This window comes from Rhamphochromis sp. 'chilingali' (assembly GCF_963969265.1).
Source record: "Rhamphochromis sp. 'chilingali' genome assembly, chromosome: 14".
Classification (NCBI taxonomy): domain Eukaryota; kingdom Metazoa; phylum Chordata; class Actinopteri; order Cichliformes; family Cichlidae; genus Rhamphochromis; species Rhamphochromis sp. 'chilingali'.
The window spans coordinates 23437316-23461520 of NC_137941.1; the positions used below are offsets into that span (position 1 = coordinate 23437316).

General features: G+C 40.7%; 1 protein-coding gene across 2 annotated transcripts in view; it reads left to right on the plus strand.

Annotated features, from left to right (window-relative positions):
• The first annotated feature begins 14733 nt into the window (after positions 1-14733).
• Positions 14734-24205, plus strand: part of dachd (dachshund d) — a 94317-nt gene continuing 84845 nt past the window's right edge. The window contains exon 1 of one of the 2 annotated variants that reach the window (XM_080904104.1): positions 14734-15850. In XM_080904104.1, coding sequence (XP_080760230.1) covers positions 15294-15850 — 557 coding nt within the window. In that variant the 5' untranslated portion in view covers positions 14734-15293. The remainder of the gene's footprint in view (positions 15851-24205) is intronic. The other variant, XM_080904103.1, reaches the window with a different exon arrangement.

The window sequence follows — 24205 nt, forward strand, 5'->3', positions numbered from 1 at the left end:
GAAGTAAATTGGATCAAAGTACAAGCAGCTGCTTAAGTACTTACTCGCTTCGATAAGCAGAGTGAAATCACCATCATTGTTGCATTAGAGTGACTTGCCTCAGTCACCGGCAGGAAAGCAGGCAGGAAGAGGAGAGGGGAGCTGATAGTACCAGCTCCATGTGTCATGAAGGAGCTGCTGGCTAACAGCCAGCCCCAAAGAGAACAATTGAACATCACTGTAGAGTCTTTTTGTGTTGGAAACACAATCACCTTGTTGGAGAACAGAAAGCATTGTGCAACAGGTACAAACACATCCTCTAGAACAATAGGTAAACATGTGGAATTTAAAAAAAAGAAAAAAGAGCCCACACATTTCAAGATTTTTATTATGTTTTTCCTTTGTGGTCGTGATGGCAACATGAGTGTTATTTAACTCTTTAAAAACCAAAAACTCTGTCTACCTTGAACTTTAAAAGATACGATAAGCTTTCAATATTTTCTCTTTAGGGCGGCTGTAGAGAGGTAAAAACAAAAAACCCTCCAATCCAAGGCCAATTTGAAATGACATCATCTTATGTTTCCACTGAACTCTGAAGACCTTTCCTCTCCCGCGATGAGGACACAAGGAAAGTTCAAGGATTGAGCAAGTCAGTTGGACTAACATGCCACGGAACAGGAAATAGCCATTCATTGATTTTGTGTGTGTCCAGAAAGATCAATTTTATTCTTCCTTTGTTTTCAGACTACAATGCACTAAAGCTCCTGCAGCAGCAGGATGTTTTTCGTACAAGCACGGCCCAAATGAAGCTATAAATCAAGTGTTGGAGCAGAAACACATAATGTCATCCCCCATAGACCCCGCTATAGTACCACACCTCGAACTCCTTCTCCCTGCTTTCAATCCGTCTGTACAAACAGTCAGAGATCGTCCAACAGCTGCATTAATACGACTGCTGGATTAAAGAAAAGGTAGCGCGGTGGAGTTCTATTTCGAGAAGTTCATGTTAAGACCGCGTTGTTACATTCACTCCTTTATGAGGGTTCGACAGGCGGTTAGCTGATTAAGTGTGTGTGAATGTGCGCACAAGTGTGTGTGCCTAAACTGACACTTTAATTGTATTGCACTCCTGCTATCTGGTGTCGGAGTTAACTCGTAAAAGTGAAGTCTCAAGCAGATTCCCAGCATCTGCCTATTTAAGATTCATAGAAAAGACCATCCACCCCAATCAATATCTACTTGAGATTTAAGTTGCATTATGTGTCCCTTTCATAGGCATGATTTAAAACATCAGCACAAAGTATTCTTAATTTTATTGCCTGTCGTAAATTAAAATTAATGACGCTGACATCCACAATTAACAATGAAAAATGCAGATTCTTATAATTACTTTAGCAGTAATATTGTTTTCTAGCTCGGGCTCAAGGTGCTCCTCACACGCTCCTCAACATTCAGTAAAACACAAAAAGACAGCTTCATTACATTTTATTTGCTATAGGAAACCAAAAAAAGGGTCTAACAAAAATCCACAGCTCATTTGGGAATATCTCGCCATGCATAATTAAGCAAATTTGATTGGAATTAAGCATGACTTCTTTTGGTTGGGTTTTAATGAATGCAAATCAGGCATCTACATCCCTAAGATTAATTTCAGCCAATTAAAAAACAAAGCTTGTTGGAAAGTGTAAAAGTGTTCAAAGCAGGGCAGCAAAGCAGTTTCTCTCTCCCTCTCCCTTTCCCCCTCTCTCTCCTCATCTCATCTTCATAACTTGCACTCAGGAGAATCCCACCCCCCCACCCCCAACTTTGATCATTAGCATGAAGTTACAGGCAAACATTATGAATTCAAATGTGGCAGAAACGCATTGCCAAGATCTTCGTGCCTTTTTTAATCTCAAAGTTGCACCCCTTAATAGTTTTTTTCCCCTCCACAGTGATTGTTTGAGGACCGAGGCTTTAACGGTGACAGGACATTTAGGATTAGCATTTTTGAGAAAGTATACAAACACATGAACCTGAGCATACTCAAATCTGAATTCATTTCTCGCCTGTGACGCGAAGGCACACTTTAGAGCATTAAATATGTCGTCGTCCTGGCTTTTGACAGCAAAAAATATGATAATTATTCTGCATTAGTGTGCCCACAATAATGTTGGCAGAACCTAAAATCAACCTTTATCAGCGCTCAAGAGCATTCAATCCATCTGACTTAAGCACTCAGGAGATCTCATTGTGGCATTTTCCATGTGAAAGCACCATTGCACACCAGACCAGTGACAAATAACACAGCTCACACCAATAATAAATGCCAGTGTCAAGCAGAGTCTGTGGCTTAGGTAGGTGTCATTATGACAGCCTCACACTACCCTTCATCTCAAATGTCTTCAAATGTTTTCTTCTCTTTCTATTTTTGCACCTACAACGTCACTGAGTACATCCTGATTATTTAGAGAGTTGCACGTAAACGCTAATGATTGAGTGTAAGCAGGCACCTTCGGGCTAATGCTAATCTGCCTGCACATTGCTCGGAGACAGGCGTGTACATTGATTTGATCTCTCACATCAAAAGACAAACAGCGGTGCAAGTCAGCACTTCCCCAGTCAATGTCATTCCTTGAAGTGATTCCCCCACACGTGCATCTTTATGGGCCTGGGGAGGAAGGGAGGGAATAGTGAATTAGGCAATCAGATCTATTGGCATTTCTTTAAAGGAGATTCATGGTGAGAGGAAAGGGGGAAAGTGAGGAAAAGTGTTTCCTCGTTCACCTGCTAGCCAGAGCCAGTTCTGAGAGGCTTGCTGTGTTTAGATTGCATTAATCCCTCTGTCTCTACCTGTTACAGAGCTTTCATTAATGTTGTCTTTTAACATCAAGTCTCCTGCAGAGTGGGGAATAAGTTGCGAGTGCTCAGAACTCTGCAGAAAGTTCAAAGCGCCACAAGAAACCCTTTATGTGTTCCCTTAATCATTCAAAAGCCCATCCTAGTATGCTACTTGTGTAGCTCCTCCATATGACGAGAAGAATTAATATTTGGCCTCTGATGCATTCTTTTTGAAAGAATAAAGGAATGTGAAGGAAAGCATTATCTATTCAAGGAGCGCAGGGAATACTCTGGCTGCGTCTCAGTTCTGTTGTAGCTGCTGCGTCTCATTTTGTCTGTGGCAGATCACAGGGCTGCAGACTGCTACATTTCTGAGGGAGAGTGGAGAGTGGGAAATTGTACTGTTTTATTAGAACCCTGTGGGAGAGTTTTGTAGAGGCAAGCATGTCATTGAGCCCATTTGCATCATGCCAGCAGTGAATAGATATCACAATATTGTGATACTTAGAATGTGATAGAAACACTCCCACTAAAGTGTGATGATTTTATTCTCGGAGTAAAAGCCCCTGGCGCAACTGCTCGTGATATTCTTCCACGCCGAGGCTCCAGATTCACCAACTTATATTTGGATCATCGCTTGAGTGCGGAAAATATAAGCTATAATAAGCATTATTTCACTTCCACGCTAATCAGTCGTCCTTTCACTTCTTTGTATTTCTTGTCTGTTCGTCGTCCCCTTCGTTAATGTATTAACTCTGACGCCTCTGGCTTCCCCCCCCCTCTTTTTTTTCATTCAGTAAAGCCTCATTGCTATAGAGCTGGCCTTATGCTTACTTTATGCACCAAGGACCACACATTCAAGTTCACTAGAGCAGACCTACGTGCCTTGTGAAACATTTGGACCGCGTTATTATGAAAGTTTAGTGTTCATACATTTGTAACTGCAATTGCAACTCAGCCATCAGTGTAAAATTTGCCATTCTAAGTTTCCTGAATGCAGCGAGACACAGAGAGAGGGAAAATGTGTGTACCCTTTGTTTTCACACATAATAACACAACCGAGATTATTATTCAGGGGTTAAACCCAGTGAAAGGCTGATTCAGAGCTCTTGTTTCTGACTGTCCTACTAATAAAGAAAGAAGGAAAAAAACTAGAATAATTTGTATTAAGTATTTAAAAATGCCTTTTTTTTTAAAGGCATTTTGATTAATTTTCCTTAAATTGCACTGAACTATTTAAAAAGAGGGTACTGTGAAAAAAAGTCTGTCTGATAGATGTAGGGATAAATTGTAAGGAGTGAAGAGATGTTACTAAGAGATGGGAAGCCCAAGGGACAAACAGGAGGACAATGCTGTCTCTTGGGAGAATTTTATGCTGCTGAAGTGAATTTGAATACATAAAGGAGAACTCGGGTAAGAAGAAAAGGGGGGTACAACATAGCCTGTGTTCTCCCGGTCCCTTGTGTGGGAAAAGAGGCAGATTAGCCTATGTGTTTCTTTTTTCCATTCTCTGCCTGGTCTCAACTACTAATTTAGCATTTTTTAGGTCTCCAATTGTGCCATGAGTACTTTAGCTCAAGAGCTGCATATTTAACCCCCACGGACCGTTTTTTTTTTTTCTCAGATGTGTTGTTCCTTAGTGATAGTTCATTTCTTTCTAATCAGAGTATGCGCTTCTGCTAAGCAACTCTGCAAAAGGAATTATTGCACTAAAAGAGCTTCTACTAAATAAGTTACATATTTCTGCTAAGTTAGAGTTAGAGGGTTGCACTTTTGTCATATAATGACGCCTTATTATACCGTTTACACCCTGGTGATACATGCTAAATTGGAATATTTCCAGTCATTACTGCAGTAAACCCCCCCAAAAAACACCAGATTATACAATACACCAAGAATCAAAAAAGGAATGCCATGTATTCATATCAACACATTTCCCTGCTCAGGCAGGCAACGCCCCGCACATTCTCCCGTCTTAGTTTTCCTGTTTGGTCTGCCCTCTTTACTTTGCCCCTTATCTGAGCATCATTCATTCCTCCTCTGTGATCCTGCACTTGGCTGAGGTCTGTGTGGCTTGGCACCCACCCGTTCTTCCTCTACGCTACCAAAGACACTGATCGGCACCGTTCTTTGTTTTGGGCTAAAAGAAGAGGGATTGGAATTCGGGAGGCCATTAATTGTTAATATGCAGTAAACTCACCTGTTTGCGTTACACCTTTACTCTTACTTGCCTTGGTCCTGGCTCATCCACAGGGATCCAGTGGCCAATAAGCAACAATAATCTAACTTCTTAGTTGTGCCATAAATGCAAATTTCTAGAAACTACTATTGCTCTTAGTTGTTGGTATTTGTAATAAAACAAATATAATTCTGTACTCTATTAGAAACAAAGATTGTGCTTTTGTAGAACACAATCAGGTGAGTGCAATGTTTAATGTGATCATTTTGGGGCTAATGTTACAGTAGTACAAGTAAGCATGAACTGGAATTCACTTGATTTCTTCTATTCCTGTAGAGGTCACTGTTGTGTGGTGTCTTTGTGTCAGACTGGGATACTACCAGCAGTAGTAGCACCTTCCTTCATGAAGCCTCCACTAAGTACTGTGACATTGAAAGAGATCAAGAGAGCATAAGTAAGAGAAGGATTACAAAGTCAATTCTGTTTTCCAAGCCATAATGTCTACTACAAACAACATGATTTTAAAAGGGAAAAACTTATTCGATGCTTAATCTGTGCAGCGTTGAACAGTAATTATTTTTGGTGCCAGTATTAATCACGCTGTACCCGCAGTAAGTTAATTTGGACCAAATAAAGAATCTTGTGTACATATGTCTGAAGGCATCTTAGAGTTGTAGGATTATTTCCTCTATGGAAGAAACACATTATGCTAATCACAAAATCCCAATATTTGTGTATCTGGGAGATGATTGTACCAAGCAATTATGTGCAGGATTTATTAGAGAGAACACAAATTAGATACTATGAATGAGTTCATCCCGAGCATTTGTATGTGCCATTTAACTCCCAAATCCATGTTTATTAAACTCCAATTGCACATATGAATCAACTCTTTGGCATTAATCATGAAGTACAAGGGCCCAGATGGTACAGTCTTAGCCAAGCTTGAATTAATACGAAAGGTTGAATCGCTGCTGCATCAAGCTTCTCTCAAGGACCTTTGAAGAATGACATGAATAATCATTGTTGTTGGATGCATAGTTTAAGTCGGCAGAACACGGTGACCTAATGCAAACTGAGAGATATTAAAGAACGTGGCGGTGCCATGCCAAGAGTTTCTGATGTATTGCATTTTGGATACTAAAAAGAGAAACGACTTCTCGTATTTACTCACAAAATACATTCTAATTATTATATCGCACACTGTAGAATCACTGACCCACTGTGAAGCAAACACGTGGACAAAGAAGCACACTTACTGCTACAAATTGCCGATTATTTCCATGACTGATGGCTGTTGATGCTGCTGGACTGGCAAGCAGCTTCTATTTGGCTTGGCCTGCTCAGTGTAAGATGTATTGGTGTTCATGTTAATGACACAATGATTCAGTGTGAATACCGCCCTTAACTTATTGGGCATTAGCCAAACATGATTCCATTAAAAATGGTTTCTTCTCTATTACTACAAATGTTCAGCTGTGTAGTTTTAGCTTTATGAAGCTGTGGGAAATTAGGTAATTTTACACAAACCTAACCAAACCTCATCTTGCATTACACACAAAATAAGTGTAAGTTATATAATGTTTCCTCTCAAACTGCCTGCAGTTGTCTGTTACTTAAAAGACAATTGTATAATTTAACGTTTCTGTCCTATTGTTCATACTTTAAACACTGCACTGATAAGCTGGTTAGTATTTAATATACACTGCTTCATACTAGGACGTTATGCTGTAAGTTTGGAAAAATTACATATTAAATATAATATGTTTAATAAATCTTGGCCTGTATAAGAAGACTCTTCTGCACACTGAGGAGCACACTTTAAAGTTTGACAGTTTCTTAATGTAAGATACAACTTAAAGTGCTGTAATTTAATAAATAATGAGTGTTTGCTTTGATGCAACTGCACACAACAGCTTCAACATGACATTAGTAATAGTTTTAATCTCAGTTAATGCACAGCATTCATACATTTATAGTCCGTCTCTTATATAAGTTTCTGCTCAACTGCTCATTACAGCAAATATCTGTTCTTATAAACATGGTTAATAGGATTTGCTGAAGTTCAGTCAATGTATCTGAATGGGGAAGAAAGGTAATGTAAGTGACTCTGAGTGTGGCGCGGTTGTTGGTGTGCAAGAAGCAGGTTGAATATTTCCAAAAACTGATGATCGCCTGGAATTTTCGTGTATGATCATCTCAGTGCGTGGTCCGAAAGAGAAGAAGGAAAAACACGCAGTCAGTGCTGGTTCTTTGGATAGAAACTCTTTGATGACAGCAGAGGTCAAAGAAGAATGGGTAGACGGCTTAGAGCTGATAGAAAGGCAACAATAAAAAGGTATGCAGAGAGGCTTCTCTGAATGCACAACACGTCAAAGCTTGAAGCAGATGGGCCACAGCAGCACAAGACCACACTGTGTGCCACTAATGTCAGCTAAGAAAAGGTAAATGAAGCTATGGTGGGCATGGTTTCAGCAAAATTGAATTAGACCGGACTGTAAAAGTGTTGCTGGTCTGATGAGCTGCACTTTCTCTGTGGAGCCATTCCACCTTGTACCATCAATTCAGGTTGGTGGTGATGTAGTAGTTTGTTTGTTTTTTGGCACACTTTGAGCCTGTTAGTACCAACCGAGCATCAATTATTTGCCACAGCCTGTCTGAGAACTGTTCCTGACCATGTCGAGCCCTTTGTGACCACAATGTGCCCATCCTCTGATGGTTATTTTCAGCAGCTGAGTCACGAGGGTCATTCATGTCATACTGTGTTCTTCAACATGACAATGAGTTCACTGTACTTAAATGGCCTCATTAGATCTCAATCTAGCAGAGCACCTTTGGGATTTGGTGGAACAGGAGAATCACATCACGAAGGTGCCGCCCACAAATCTGCAGCAGGAATGTTTCTGGGACTGTTTTTGAATCTATGCCACAAAGAATTAAGGAAGTTCTGGAGGTAGAAGTGGGATCCAAACCTGCAATAGTAAGCTATAAGGATTAGCCAATGAGGGTAAGCTTCTCCATGTATATCAAGTAAAGAAGAAGTAGCAGGAAAGTGGGGAGAATCAGTACAAAACAGAGCAACAAAGGGTCACGTGAAACAGGTGTTTAAATGCTTAAATGGCATATCTGTATAATGATAATATATGTAATGTCATTCTCTTTTTTTTCCACTATATGAACATTCCTCCTCCGGTTTGCTTTGGTGTCTCCCTTAATGTATTCCCGCTTAGCTGATTCCCTGATTCCTGATTCCAAAGGACATTGCATCTCATTTCTTGTCACTTGTCTCCTAAATTCCTAAAGGTACAATTAGCATTTTGTTTGACGAAATGTTGAAAGGTTCATAGATTGATATTTGCAAAAATGTAGCGGGGTGTTTTTTTCCAAATGCAAATTATGACATTTATTAACGTTTATTACGGATGCTCTGTTTATGGATTGTAAAACTCTGCATAGATTTAATGGGAATAAAGTAAAATTACAACGTTTAAATACAATCAGTGTGGCAAACCAGCAAGTGTGTAATTTAGTGTTGTGTGGCAATGAAATGTTTTACGGGCCTTGATTTATGTCCTGTGCATGGCATTTCTAATGAGAGAGACTAACATTGCAGTACGCCTGTGTTCCAGGAAACTACATTTACAGCAGATCTTTTTTCTCAAGAGTGTTTTTCCCCTGTGAAATAATGTCAGCACTTTCCCACCTTCAAAGTCCTTTTGTTTCCAGATCTATTAACAATTCTAATTGTACAGGAACACTTGTTAAGTAAGGCTGGTAAATAAAGCAGGAAACGCATTATTTCCTTTTAGTGCAGATTAAAGGTACAGCTATGCTGGGTTGAAGCACATTAATGAGGTTTTAAATAAAAATGCTGGCAGGGAATTTACACCGCTGACTGGTTTAACTGCAGTAAGCAGTTGATTTTCCTTGATGTTAAAGGGGAACATTATTTTACCCACTAATGAAAAATACATCTTTCCACTTTCCTATCTGTTAATTAACATGTTTGCGTTAAGGGAATTTCAAAAAGGGATACAATTGCTTTCGATCTGATTAAAGTAAGTGATACATAATAGAGAGGTTGTTTTCCTTGGGTCCTTCTGTTAATTGAATAGCTTTGTATGACTTGGAATGTTTTTCCTAGTCACAACAATTTGCTGGGACCTAGCTGCTCGGGATGCCCCTATCTTAATTACGGATCGCTTTCCAAATGTGGTTCAATTTCCTCAGCAGGACAGTTTCTGTTAACTGCTATTTTTAAGGCCAATAACAACGTCAAAGCTAGGGATGATTAAAGCAATTAAAGTTTCCCTTTGTTTTCCAAGCGCAGCGAGATAGGCCTGCCTGTTTGTACAACATTTATTAAACATTTACTAAATGGAATTGAATCTGTCATCGATGAAGTTTTCCGGGACAATTACCTTTTAGCATGGCAAACACTGTTTCACTCAGCTAACGTCTCTCAGCTTATGGCTGTGATTAGCCATTTGATTTCATCAAGCCAAACTAAAAATCCTCCAGCAGGAAGAGAGCGAGAGAGCGCGGGGTTTAAATATAATTTTACCATCGGAATTTCTCAATTAGCATACCACATTTTCTCCATTAGATAACTGCCTTTAGAGAGCTGGCTGGTTTAATCTGTTTAATGTCCGTGTAAACTATAATCTCCTGATTCTAAAACGAAATCCCTTAAGGACATAATTCGCATACACTCTTCATAAGGCAGTTTTTGAAAGACATGATCGAGTGCGGCTTTTAAAGGGGGATTGAACGGCATGGGTTGTTATGCCTATCATGCTTTTCTTTTTCTCAGGCACACAGATTGTTCAAGTTGTAGTTTCATTTGCACGAATTTGGCTAATCGTTAGTTATTGTGCTTATACAAGCTTGTCCTTGCTCGATTCTCACTTACACACTGTATAGCTTCATGTGAGATTGTTCCAAGAGCGTAACGGTTTAGGTTATTCCTCAGCCGTCAGCTGAGTAACTCTTCTAGTATTGTGTAGTCTGGAGTCAGATGTTGCATTAAGTCACTTCTTGGCATTTCCTGCTCTGTGAAAGACAATTTGGAAGGGATACCTCAGTATGACTGCAGTGCAAACTGTAACCTCAGATTGAATTAAAGTGCAGGCATGTACACCACTGCCAACCACAGTGACGTAGAGCATGTAGATATAGAAATCAGAATTTGTTGTTATCCCGCTGAATGATGAGCAGAGAGAAATCTGAGTGTTTACATGCATATCATTGCTTTCCATCATACACTGCAGGCTGTATGAATTAGGGCCCGCAAACACAGCCTCATTCTCCTTGCATCATGCCAAGAGTCACTCCATTGATTACCCTTCTCCGCTCCCAGGAAATGGCTCATGCATCTCGTGTACATTATAACAAATGTTCTCTTTGCATTACAATTGAATTGTGATTGTTATGTTCAATCAATGGGGAAAGGTCACGGGATCGCTCCTGCCAGCGCTTTAATGGAGAAGTCGATGAGGATTCATTTTAATCACTGCGACTGTGGCAGAATGAGCACAACACTGAGAGACTGTCAATGGGCCGGTAATTACCGCTGTTTATACAGGTTTCTGCTTTAGCAATTTAGATATCCACAAATCTCTCTGTTTCTTGCACCCCAGTTATATTGGAAGCTGCGTGGCATCAAATGAAGCACTAGAGGATGTGGGCCGTGACTACTCTAATTGTGGTACTATTGGTGGGGCTGGTGCTTTGAAAATGAATTGAGCTCCATTTGCTCCTTTGAGCAGTTACATTACCAGAAAGCTGTTATTGCGCGAAGGAGCATTTCTATTAGCTCGGCTGAGTCCAAACAATTGGGTGAAGAGGTCGAAGACTGCGCATCTACAATGCCCAAACTCTCAGCGCACGTCTGTCAAGGTTAAGTGTACACACAGCTTCTTGCACCGAATTACTTTGTTTCATATTGGCAGTGTTGTTGAAGAAAATTGCTGCAGGATAAAGAGACGAATTCAGTTCACCAAATCCTGGCCGATTGTGACGTTTTATCTTTCTTTTATGACTTTCAGAACTTTTCAGTTTATTTCTTTTATATTTCACCACTTTGGTTAACAATACTGACTTTACCTTCGCTTTATAATTCAATTCAATTCAATTCAATTTTATTTATATAGCGCCAAATCACAACAAAAGTCGCCTCAAGGCACTTCATAGATACAGAGAAAAACCCAACAATCATATGACCCCCTATGAGCAAGCACTTTGGCGACAGTGGGAAGGAAAAACTCCCTTTTAACAGGAAGAAACCTCCGGCAGAACCAGGCTCAGGGAGGGGCGGGGCCATCTGCTGCGACCGGTTGGGGTGAGAGAAGGAAGACGGGATAAAAGACAAGCTGTGGAAGAGAGACAGAGGTTAATAACAGATATGATTCAATGCAGAGAGGTCTGTTAACACATAGTGAGTGAGAAAGGTGACTGGAAAGGAAAAACTCAATGCATCATGGCTTTATACATAAAAGAGAGGTCAAAATAAAATTCTTTAAGGAAATCGTGAAAAAAAGTTTAAAGAGTTTCTATGTCTGATATCTGAACGAGAGCAAAAAAGTTTCAATTTGCTCTCATATAAAACAAACAAAAAGTAACAAATGCACAGATGAGAGGAGCTGAGAAAGAGTTGTGCGTGAAGAATGTAGTAAGTAATACCCATTTGCACTCCACTGACTGGTTAATGAATGAGCCACTGTAGGTCAAAGGATCATATTTTGCTCTGTAAATGAAAAGTAAGGGCTTCTGAACAAACACTCTCTGATAACTCAACAACTCGACAGCAGGTGTGAAAGTCCACTCTTTCTACATGGAAAGACACTGATGCAGACTGTGCCGAAAATTATCACTCATCCTCCACCATCAGAAAGTGCTCTCTGACATCCCCCCGTTCACCCCAAGTGGCATGTTTGTGTTGGCCGATGTCTATGGATAGATGGGGTCAAGGCAGTATAACCTTGGAGAAAACAAATATTCATGATCAATAAGAGCTTTATTCCAAGCATCTAAATGATTCTTATGTCTGAAGCTGCTTTTCCTCTTCTTATTTGCCCATGCGGAAAAGCACTTTGAAGATTTATGCAGACTGGGTAAAAGGACAGTTTAAAAGACTACACAGTATCACTGCTTTCAAATGTCATGTAATCATAGGTTAGGGGAGAGTGCTGGGCACAGAGAGCTAAGTGATGTTACAGATAATGAATTGCCTCTGAAATATAATACATCGTAAGTATGATTCTTTGTTCCCAGCTCTGTACACCAACTCTGTACAATTAAAGTTATTTATCTTTCTCGTTTTTTTTAAGTTCATCAATTATATTGTGATACACTTAATGTCCATAAGAGGATGATGTATGATTGGTCTAATTATTTCTTATTCACCATGCTTTCTAAAGCATATCAATTTTGTTAATACCATGTAATTAAAACACGTCAGCGCGCTACAAGTTGCTGGCTGTATTAATGACTATGAAAATTATTTTAATTAAATAGCCAATTATAGAAAAATCCTAACCATGAGAATTGACATTTAAATGAATTCAATTTAAATTGCTTTTCAACATTGTTTTATCAAAGCTTTATGGGGTGAATAAATTATTACATCAAACAATATACTGTGTCATTGATCATACACAAGTCCTGTCCCATATCCATACATTTTCAAACACTTTCCTGATGCCATTCATCATACGGGGGGGTGATTACATTTTGACATAGTCATTTGTTTACCGCAATCTCATCCACATGTACTCTACTTCTGTGTACTTTTAGGAAAACTGTGTTAACTGTTTATGTTACTTAGTTAACCAAATATTAGGCCACAGAGAACTCCTTTCATGGGGCTAATTTGAAAGTGTTTCTCCAAGCTGCCAATACTTAGGTCACCAACGCCTGAGGAAAAAGTCGAGACACTTCTTTTTTTTTTTTTCGAGACACAAGTAAACTTTCTAAAAACCATTTCTCAGAAGCTGAGAAATGGTTTCCTTTGAGATTGTGTTAAAATACATGATTTCACATCAGGTAAGGATTTCACTTTTCACCACTTCACGGATATGTTTTTGTGCTATGTGGCTGTTTTCGTAACTGGATACAGACACATCCAGTCTGTTTAAAGGGCCTTTGTATCTAAAACATCATACACATCCGGTGGTGCCTTTTAATACCTATTAGACCACTCAAGCTCATATAGTTTCCCTATTTTTTTCTGCATACTCTTAATGAAAGTCATTTTTCAGACATTACAAGCGCCATGATTTGCAGTTAACCCATGCAAACAAGAGAAATAGTGGGCAAACTGTTGTGACATTCATTGTATATAATGAAATCTTAATATGGTGCATATTTAAGTGAAAGGTTAGCAACATAAAGGGCAAATGGATTGCCTGGCAATGAATTTTAAGCAGCTATTGATTTTACACTACAAGCTACCTCTTCCCTGAATGATAATTTTGAAATGGCACACTGCTTATCTTAAAGCTGATCTAACAGGACACAAGAAATACACAAAATATTAAGGCAAATGCAGACAGATAAGCAACAATCTTTAAGATGTGCAATACATAATAAGTGCTGATGTGCTCACCAGAATGAAACTAACTGAAATCCAACTAATGGGAAATACATTTGTCTCAAAAAGTTTGCGCAAACAAAATAATAAAGCCGTGACATATATGTATAGTATACTTTATATAATTTATCTTACAACCAGTTTGATATTTAGAAATCTCGGGTAGTTGGGAAATGGATTACAAAGAATTTTATAGTGATGTACGCAGTATCCAAATGTCCCAGGAAATCAATAATGGCCTGCCATCTTTTAAATAAAATAACGTCTGATTTAAAATAATCCGTACATGATTTAGTGCCCTGCATAAACTGATTGATTTGTTAGGAAAGGCAGGAAGTCAGGTTTTCCACCTCATGATGTACCTTAGTGGTTGGAAATAAATGTGCAGTTAAGTGTATATGAGCTGCAGCAAGACACTTGCACATGGACTTGACCCTGCACATTTCTGCAGTGCTGTTATTTTCCTCCTCTCTCTTATCTTTCTTTCCTGCACTTCCTGGAGTTTATGGCTTTGTGTTCTTACCAGGTTAACTTCAATAGTTCAGTTCTAAAATATTATAATATTGTTTAATATTTTAAATCTTTCATTTCTGAGGTTTTACCTTTAAGTGCATGAACTTTTTAACCCCTAACCTACATGACATTTTTTTTAATATTCACCTGACTCCTGTGAAAAGTATCATGGGGTTTGAGATGGACAGTACATAAAACTGAGTGGATGCACTTAAAGTGAAAGATGATATAAAGCTGTTGGAAATCAATCTTTACTGTCTGACTTCAATTTGCAAAATTACCAGAAAATATGCTACCTTTATGTAATCTATACATTAACATTAACCCCTAACTCACATGACAGGGTTTTATATATATATATATATATATATATATATATATATATATATATATATGAAAGCTTTATATGCAATTAACTGCACATATTTCTTACAAAAAAATATTTCACAAGACAAAAAGTTACAGCCACTTTGGATGTGCACATAAAAAGACCAAACATCCTTCCTCACAGATGGAGTCGGCTGAACAGTGATTCATATTGGCGTGCATTCTTGGTAAATATGACAAAAATTACCAAAAATAACGTGCGAATTAAAAGGGTTTTTTTAAGCATTTGAGGGGTTTTTTTTTTAATTAAAAAAAAATTTGTTTTAGTATTTGCACGAAAATGAAAGCAAAAGTTAAAAAAAAACATTACCCCAATCTTGATCGCCATAGGTGAAGTGAGCTTTGCATTAATGTTGGCAAAAAGGGATTTAAAAACTATTTGTTTTAAACATACGCTTTTCTTTACAACTTATGATCCAGCATAAACGTATTTACTTTGGGCAATGAAATCATTTAACAGACGTGAAACGTGCGAGCAGTGGCCGGAGCCCAGTTATCTGCTCTTCAAAGGCTCCCACTGTCCCCTAGCTCCTCCCTCTCTGTACCGTGTGACAACAACAACTCATCCACAGAGCGGAGCTGCACTTTTCAGCTCATTTTCCTCCTGTCATTCCTCCTCCTATCTTTGATCATTGTCCCGCCGCTCGCCCCCCTCCCCAAAAGAAAAAACCCTCACTCAGCACGCCTTTTTTTCGGTAGCTCTTTTTACTTTCCAACTTATCTGAGGAGCTAAACTCTCGTGGATTCTTTCATTTAGGGGTATCTCGGCAGGCTGGGTTTTCTACTTTGAACTTCGGCTACTCTCTTCCCCTCTTGTAGGTGACCATGGCCGTACCGGCTGCTCTGATCCCACCAAACCCTCTGGTCCCACCGCCTCCAATCTCGACTCCTTCCGCGACGACGTCCCCGCCGTCGACAACTTCATCACCATCTCCATCCCTGGCCCCCCCATCGGGACCCGGACAGAACCTGTTCAGATCAGAGCTCCTCGCAACCAGCAGCCCGGGCATCCCGACCCCAACCGCGGCTCTCCCCCCGAGCAAACCCGTGTACTCGACTCCGTCGCCTGTTGAAAACATACCGCAAAACAACGAGTGCAAGATGGTCGAGTTGCGCGGTGCCAAAGTCGCCTCTTTCACCGTGGACGGCTGCGAGCTCATCTGCCTTCCTCAGGCTTTCGACCTGTTCCTGAAGCACCTGGTCGGCGGACTGCATACGGTCTACACCAAGCTGAAGCGGCTCGAGATCACGCCGGTGGTGTGCAATGTGGAGCAGGTCCGCATCCTCAGAGGGCTCGGCGCCATCCAGCCCGGCGTGAACCGCTGTAAACTCATCTCCAGAAAAGACTTCGAGACCCTGTACAACGACTGCACCAATGCGAGGTTAGTGGCGAGCTCTGTTGTGGATTTTCCTTTTTCTTTTTGGGGGGTTTAAATGTCCGCACACACGGCCGTGCGTAAAGGCGCAGGAGCTAGAAAGGGGGAGACATTTTGCCTTTGCAAAACAAGCGGTCAGAGTCGTACGATTGTCTTAGCCGAATTTAATAATTGATTCCTACACGGAGTGTGTGAAAATGCGCGCGTGTGTGTGTCAAACTCCATCCCAAACACCGAGGCTGGTGTGTTTGGGCAGGAAGAGACCGGCGCACTTCACCAGTGGTAAAGAGAGAGGGGAAAAGTTAAGTGAAAGTTTTTTAACACGTGCAAGGCAAAGCTGTGCCGTGATGGATAGCCTGTCTCCCTCTGAACAAATGAATCGATAATGTAGGCTACACCCTGGTTGAGTTTCACAGTGCTGTTGAATAAACTTTCGCTATACAGCTGCCACCACAAAGATACAACTACAAATAAGAGCCTTTTCTTTTTTTTTAAAACTCCAATTTCTGTTTAATTTTAGACAGCTTTTAGCTCAATTTTATTTTTTTAATGACTGAAATAAAACTAGGCTATGCCTCATTATTTGTCCTTGCCACAGGGGGTAGCATGATTTCAATTAGAACTTGAGTTTTCAGACAGTAAACAAGAAGGAACCAGAGTATTAAAAAAATAAAAAAAAGGGCCAGCTTTTTTCTTGTATGATTTTTTTTCACCCCCCTTTAGTATTGATGACATTTCTCAGGGAGGTTACAGTGCACTAATGGAGGAGCTTTCTTTTCTTTTTGCACACTGTAAGTGCTAAGGATAATTCATGAGAGCACTCAGTTATCTGTCTTAATTAAACATACTTGATTTCACTAAATCAAATGAGGCAAAGGACTACGAGTGTTTAAATAAATACATTAAACCATTTTGACCCATTCAGTTATTTTTGGAGTTTTTTAAAAAAATATCTTAAAATCAGTGTGATTTAAAGCGAAGATCAATATTTGATTAAAAGCCTTTAAAAAAATATTATTGTCCTGTTGCTCCTAGCTTTGATGTATCGCTCAGTCTCACAGGATGGTTCAGCCTGGTCAAATTTACCATCTTACCTGTCAGTATGATTGATTCCATATTGATCTCCTGGCTCTAGAAATGAGCTGGAAATGCAAATATGATGGAAAGGCTCACATCAGTTGGGGAGGGGAGGAGGGGTAGCAATAAACACTTTTGAGTCTCAGTTTTTAAAGCATGCATCCTCTTTTTTTCCCCTATTTTTTGTCCCCTCCAGAAAAAACCCCAACCGTGTGAGGTCGAACTTAATTCAGAGTTTCGGATGCAGCGTGCAAATATTCACACAGACGCGTACACACAAGTTGCTGCGCAAGCATGTTTTTTCTTCTTCTTCTTCTTCTTTATTGCCAGTTTGTGTCATTAAGAAATCCACGAGTGTTAACATTTAGTATATTTGAAGCCTCAAAGTGTTGCTGTAACTAAAAAGGTACATGTGGGCAAAAAAACAGCAGAAAAACAAACAAACGAAAGAAAAAAAAATAAATCAAATAGCACGCACCGCACAGGGAGGAAGTCTGAGAGTGATGTTATTACAGTGACGAGGCTGCTTGTCGTGCACTTCAGATGTTTAAATTTATGTTACAGCATTGTGTTGCAGTCTATGCTATCAGTAAACACCCCCCTTTTATTCTCCCGTATAAATATGCTGCAGTCTTATGTTTCCATCCCACTTGCAGTCGTCTCAAAAATCTCACCTGTGCACTTTGGCGCTTAAGCTTCATTTACATAAAGCGTCAAGAGAGCAGAGCCCCCCCCCCAAAACACACACACACACACACACACACTCCAGACACGCACACACACTCCGCAGAGAGAAGCATACAGTGCGGTGATCCTCCTCTCAAGCCTGGCGTGGGGCTTCAGGTGACAAAGTACGTGGTTGAACTCTCCGGGTTGTCAATGGGGGGATGGCCAGCGATGGGGTTAAAGGATAATGCAGTGCCTCGCGTCGCTTTAATGACGCTAAAGTGCTGGGCTATTACAGGCACATGGACAGGACTGTAATTGTCTCTGAAAGCAGCCAGGTTCTCCCTGTGCTGGGCTGAAATCAATCACTCAGACCCGGCCTGCCTGCCTGCCTGCCCCATTTGGAGAATTACATCATGGAAGAGCGAGGCATCCGCTGGATAAAAGGCTTCTGTTACTTAGAAAGAGTTTGATTTTATTTGCGGGGATGTGTGCTTTGCTCTCCTTGTCGTTGAATAGCTAGTGACAAAATGATCGGCCCGAGTCACAGGGACGCGGGTTGCCCCGTAGGTGAGAACAGGTCCCCTCTCCGAAGTATTTGCTCTCGTTTTATTTCTTTATTTGCTGTTTGTGCTCTCTCCAGATAAAAAGACGAGTTCACCGGTTAACCCGCTCAGGTTACACAACAACAGCCCGCTGCCCGAGATAGTTTAGCTTTTCATCTCTCCCCATTACCACGATGTCACTACTCTTTTTATACAGTGGCAGAGTGATAACAATGAAGTGAATAATACTCCTATACAATGGGCCCCTACTTTTTCACATGCTGTTTTTCCCCCCCTCCCACAGTCTATTGTGCTAAAACAACACTCGTCTCATTTTGTACACAGTGTGAATGTGAATAGCATCACAGAGCACCACTGCATCCCGCTGTTTTAGTTTTGATGTGGACACAAACAAGCTCCAACCAAATTGTTCCCCACCATGCTTACTTTAGCACAACTCAAAAAAAAATAAAAATAAAAGCAGAGCTGTTCACAAAGGCCGTGTTGGATTTTCCCCCCCCTTTTCCTGTGTTTTATAAAAAGATTTAAATAATTAGAATTTATTTTCATTTAAAGTTCTTAGTTTTACAGTGAGTGTTTAAACTGTGTCTGCTTACCCTGTAGTGATTATTGCTCATCTTTAAAGACACTCGGCATATAGCGATTCTCGGCCCCTTCATTTTCTTAAGGACTCTCGTGCCAGATTAGCCATGTTCGCTCTTGCTCCCATACTGATGCAGGTTCTGCCATCTCATTCCCCCCCCCACACACACCCCCACCTCCTAACCCACCCCAACATTATGACTCTGGCCTCTCCAGGAGCCCTCTGTTTCAGCTACTTGTTTTCCTTTTCATTTTCCCCGCGGTGGGATGAAAAAGGTTCTTATTGCTGTGTGACACTTGAACTCTCTGAAAGGTTATTATAACACGGAGGGTGGGGCGGGAGCGGGACTTTGGGGGGGGGGGTGTTGATATCGCATATCTCTCATTGGTGTGCTTTGTGGAGGCAAGGCTATCCGATGCTGGGGCGCAAGAAATACAGCAGTTAATTGACAATCATTGTCTACCTCTGAAGGTTAACCACACGCCCCAGACGATGTCCCACCGCTGGGAATGCGATGGCTTTTTCACTTACATGCTCCCCTTAAATAGATTTTTACCTGCCTTGTTTCAGTTGAGCAGATCCTCCTCCGAAGTGTCGCGAGTGACAGGTCACGGCGAAAGCCCCTTTTTCCTTTAACAAATGCGTCTAATTGATACTGATATGACAGCGAGTGCTACGAGAGCTATCACCTCTCTTGTTCCTATTTCAAGAGTGTTTATGCCTAAACACACATATTTGCAAATGACGGTAATTGTTTTGTTTAGCGCTCAGTGTGAGCTGCCACTGAGGGTGCCAGCTTGTCTCTCTCCCGCCTCTCTTCTGCTGAGCTCTCTTATAATATATTTGTTTTCTACAAGGCACGGATGTGTTTACAGGTACTCAGGGGAGATTTCTGGATTCCATTCAAATCATTCCCAGTCAGAGTGGGTGCCGAGATACCCGTCACCCAGCAACCACATCCAAGAGGGAGCCTGGGCGATAATAACTTCAAAAACAGAGTGACAGATGCCTGATTAGAGAGAGAGAGTGAGAGAAAGAGAGGGAGAGGAAGAGAAAGAGAGAGAGATAGAGAGAGATAATGGTATACAAAGCTGTTTAAAATACAAATCTATTGAACTGCTTTCTTGAAAGCCAAATTGGCCCTCATATTGTGCTTTGCTACTTTATTGAAGTAAAAAAAAAAGAAAGAAGAAGAAGCATTTAAGGTTCTTTCTCGTTCTTTCTCTGCTTTTTTTTTTGCATTTTAATCCTTCAGTGGGGCTCTGCTAAATTTGATTAGGTACAGTACATGTGCTCAAGTCAACTGTGCAGTTGGCAGATGGTGGCAAGGTGTTTTGTTTTTTTTCTTTTCCCGCAAAACAAATAGTCTCCTTGAAAATCAGAATTGCTTTATTGATTTGACATTCACTCAGTTGGAACAAGAGCAAATTAAAACATTTTTTTTTTTGTTTTTTTGGGGAGAAGGGGGTCCACGGAGAAGCTCAGTTAACAAAAAAGTTACATTACATCAAGTCCTCACTGCTTTCCGGGATCGTATTTCTATAGCTTTAAATGAAGTGGGAGGCAAGATTGTTGAAACCACAGATTTCACTTGTTAGAGAGGCTTTGTTTGACACTGTCTAATGTCATTTGTGGATTTAGAGGCTATTTGCATGGCAAAGAGGCCTGTATTGTTAATTTGCCTGTTGGACGCATTAGTTGTCCATGCTCCTGCCTTATTTGCATGCCTTTACTGGAACAGCAACAGCAGTTTGAATTACCAATTAATTCCTTTGCGAAACGAAGTGGCTTAAAATCTCAACGCCGACGTCCGTCAGGTCTTTCTGCATTGATCAGCGCGTGAAAATGATTTATTTGCTACGTTCCTCAACCATAGACATGCATTAGCTTAGATTTTTTTTCCCCCTAGACTTAAGCTGTTTAAAATCTCTCCATCTATCCACGAGTAATCTTGCACATTAAGCTCGGTTTGATTTTTTCCTGATGATTTCTTTCACCTGTGAGTGATTGTCTAACACGCCAGCAATAGATTTTGGGTCATGCTCATTTCCATTCTCCTCCGTCCTCGGTCACAGCTCCCCAGCTCGTCTTTACTTACGAGCTCTTTCGCATTACAGCGCATTTAGGGAGCACAGCGGAAGTCACAGACGCTCGTACCAGGATGTTAAATGCTACTGACAGAAGTTAGAGGGAGCAGATGAGATTTCCTGATTGGAGGAGGAATGCAGGGCCGTGCCTGGCTCTGTCTAATATGGTCACATAGAGAAATTGATTTTCCTCAGAAATTAATTAATTTTTCATATAGCCCAAAGCTGGAGTTTAAAAAAGAGTGCACACTTGCTGGTTTCCTATTTTCCCTTTTTTTTAAAGAATTATTGCCTAATCATATTAATACTTTTGCCCCAAGGATGAAAAGATAATTGTACAAATGCATTTGGAAATATGTATCACTGAGTATTTATGATTAAATTATGCAAATAACTCCGCTCTCATCCTTCGTGGGCCCAGATTGTCTAATTAGGATTGATATGGCGAATAGATGTTGGGGAATCTGAATACAAGCATGTCCAAAGAGCAGAAAATTGAAAATGACAAGGCTGGAATCCTTAAAAAGTCTGTTGGTTTTTTTTTCTTCTTCCCCCCTCCTCTCTGTCTAATTCAGCGTAGCTGTATCAGGAGTTAATTTTCCCCGGCTTCATTTCTCGTCTGAGCTGACAGGAAAAGGAATCCATCAGGGAAGCAATCTCAGATGGGATTCCACAAATTTCCTCTCCTTGTTTTTTTCTCCCCCTCTTCATTTTCGTGGAGGCTATCGGGGATGAATCTTCTCCTGAGTAAACATGCAGATGTTATTCCTCCAGTGTCAATGTTTTTGGAGCTCTTTTGCTCAATGCAGTACTCCTCCTTAATAATTGGAGGATATTAAGAGAAGAAAGTCCTCCAACAAAAAGCCCTTTGTACTTTTTTTTTTTTTTTGGAATTTCAAGTAATGCTCATCATATTATACAGCAGTTTTTTTCATTACAGTGGGAGTAAGGGCTAAGAATCTGCACAAGCCGTCTTTTGTCCGGCATAGAGCAATTTAAATTAAATTTTCTTTTTTTCGTCTCTTTTGTTTTTTCACGTTTGATCTAGAATTGTGAGGAGCTGGTCAACTAATCATAAATGAATTTCATAACAAAGTTAAATTTCTCAAATTCATGTCTAAATATGTTCAACATCTCTTTAAAAAAATAGGCACACAAAAGAATTGTGCCTCTAAAAAAAAAAATCCTAGCAGGAATGCTTAACCGCAGACAGACAGCCACTCTGCAATGACTCTGCTATGAGCCAACAGTTACATGTAATTTAACAACAGCCGTGTTCCTTGCTGGGCTCAGCGGTACATCACAGAGAAGAAACCGGGGAGGAAATGACATCGCTTTCCACTCTTTTTCTTCATCTGAAGCTAACAACAGAAGAACAGCAAAGCACAGGAACGGCTCCAGTGCCTCCAACAGTATCTATTAAAGGGCTGATTGTTATCTAATCTTTACCTGGCGCTAGCTGGAAAAGCCCTGAAGCTAATGACACTTGAGACTAGCAGCACATTCTACGGTGGTTCAAAGCATCTGCTCAGTCAATACCTTGCGATTAAAAAAAAAACAAAAAAAAAACATCCCCACAGCTATTTGTGTGAATTTGAATTCACTTAGACACCAGAAACACTTTATGCAGTCAATTTGTTGCATTGAATTATAGCGAACAGTGTGCATAAAATAAGCTCCCTGTTGAGCCAGCAGGCTAGATGCTAAGCTTCTCTCATGGCTCTGGTTTTTGGAGTTTCAGAAACTCTTGGGGATCAGAGTCTGCAAAGAGGGAATGAAGAGTTGTGTTATTTTTACATTTTTAAAAACACTTTTGTCTCACTTGCTGCGATTATTTGCGAGACTACCTTAATATATTAATAGGTCATATCTAGACGAGACATCTAACAACAGAGATTGATGTGAGGCGCTGCTCGACAGATTGCTCCAGATCTGTCTTTCAAAAGATGAGAGAGAAAGAAGAAAAAAATCACCATAAGCTCGCTAATAAATCTGCCCAATCAAAAAGTGGTTGTTTTTTTTCTATTTACTTAGGGTACCTCTATTCTCAGTTTCAGTTCTCGCCAGTTCAAAGTGAACCGTGCACAGCTCAGTGTGCTGTGAAACAATGAGGTCTGCAACTCTGGCTTTTATCCACAGAGAGAGCCACACCCAGAGCTGCTTCCTGACGCACACCTGTAGAGGTTATGAACGGGGGTATCAATATCTCCAGGTCAACACATTTTCATCTAACACTGACATCTCTCTCTGCCTCGCGCCCCCTCACTCTCTGCCTCTGTGTCTCTCCCCTGTAAGCCTAGTGAGAATATCGGTGGGAGTCTTTATTGGTTGCGGCGCTTGGGTTTCTCTCCTCGCAGACTCAAATGTCACCGTCTCCCTGATGTTTCTTTAAAATCGCCTGTGCCACCACTTGCTGTGGCGCCTGGCTATTATTACCCGCCTCTTAAAGAGTGACAGTCGGGTCCTAAGAGACGTGACACAAACCTCTGTGGATGGAGCTGTAGTGCTGCGTCAAGCCAATGCTCCCGGCCAATCAGATAGCAGGAAACAGAACCACTGTACACCTGGTAATGCTTGTGAGTTTAGTTTAATACTTCATAATAAAAGATTTTTAAAAAAAAGCAAGTTGTTCATCGTTATTGGAAACAAATACAGCTTGCACGTGATTGTGATAACTTCGACCGTCTGAAGCTGTCAAACTCTGCCCGTACGTGTGCTAATCCCTTGAAAGTGATGCGCTGCAACAGTCGCTTGTGTACGTTGCGAGTAATTCCACAGTAGTGCAGAAAATACAGTGAGACACGTTCTCTATGGAAACAAACATGGTTATGATAATAAAGCGGCCCTTGGCTGAAATGGTCTGTCCACATATATTAACCCTGTGTGTCTTTCACATTAGGAGCGTGTGAGCGTGTTCGCCTGCGCGCGAGTGCGTGCTGGGCGCTCCGTTAGAGAGTGTATGTGTATGCGTGTGTGTGTGTGAGAGAGAAGGAGAGTTAGAGTGTGAACGTGGGAGAGAGAGAGAGAGACACCCTCGCACAACTTCACATATGAATGGTCTTGTGTGAAAAGGAGGATGAATTGAGTCAAGCTGACATAGCATGCCAATAAGCTTTGTCTCATTTCCAATGCTGTATTCATTTGTGCCACAGAGAGATTTATTGCATGATTGACAATTATGAGAGGGTGACCTAGTTCTTTGTGACGGAACAAAAATGGTTTTCATCAGTTGCCTTTGCTGTCTTTTGCATTGTGTGTGTGTGTGTGTGTGTGTGTGTGTGTGTGTGTGTGTGTGTGTGTGTGTGTGTGTATGCGATGCTTCTTGGTAAAGAATAGGGATAGCCTCCGTGCACTCAGATACTTTCTCCACCCCCCACCCCAC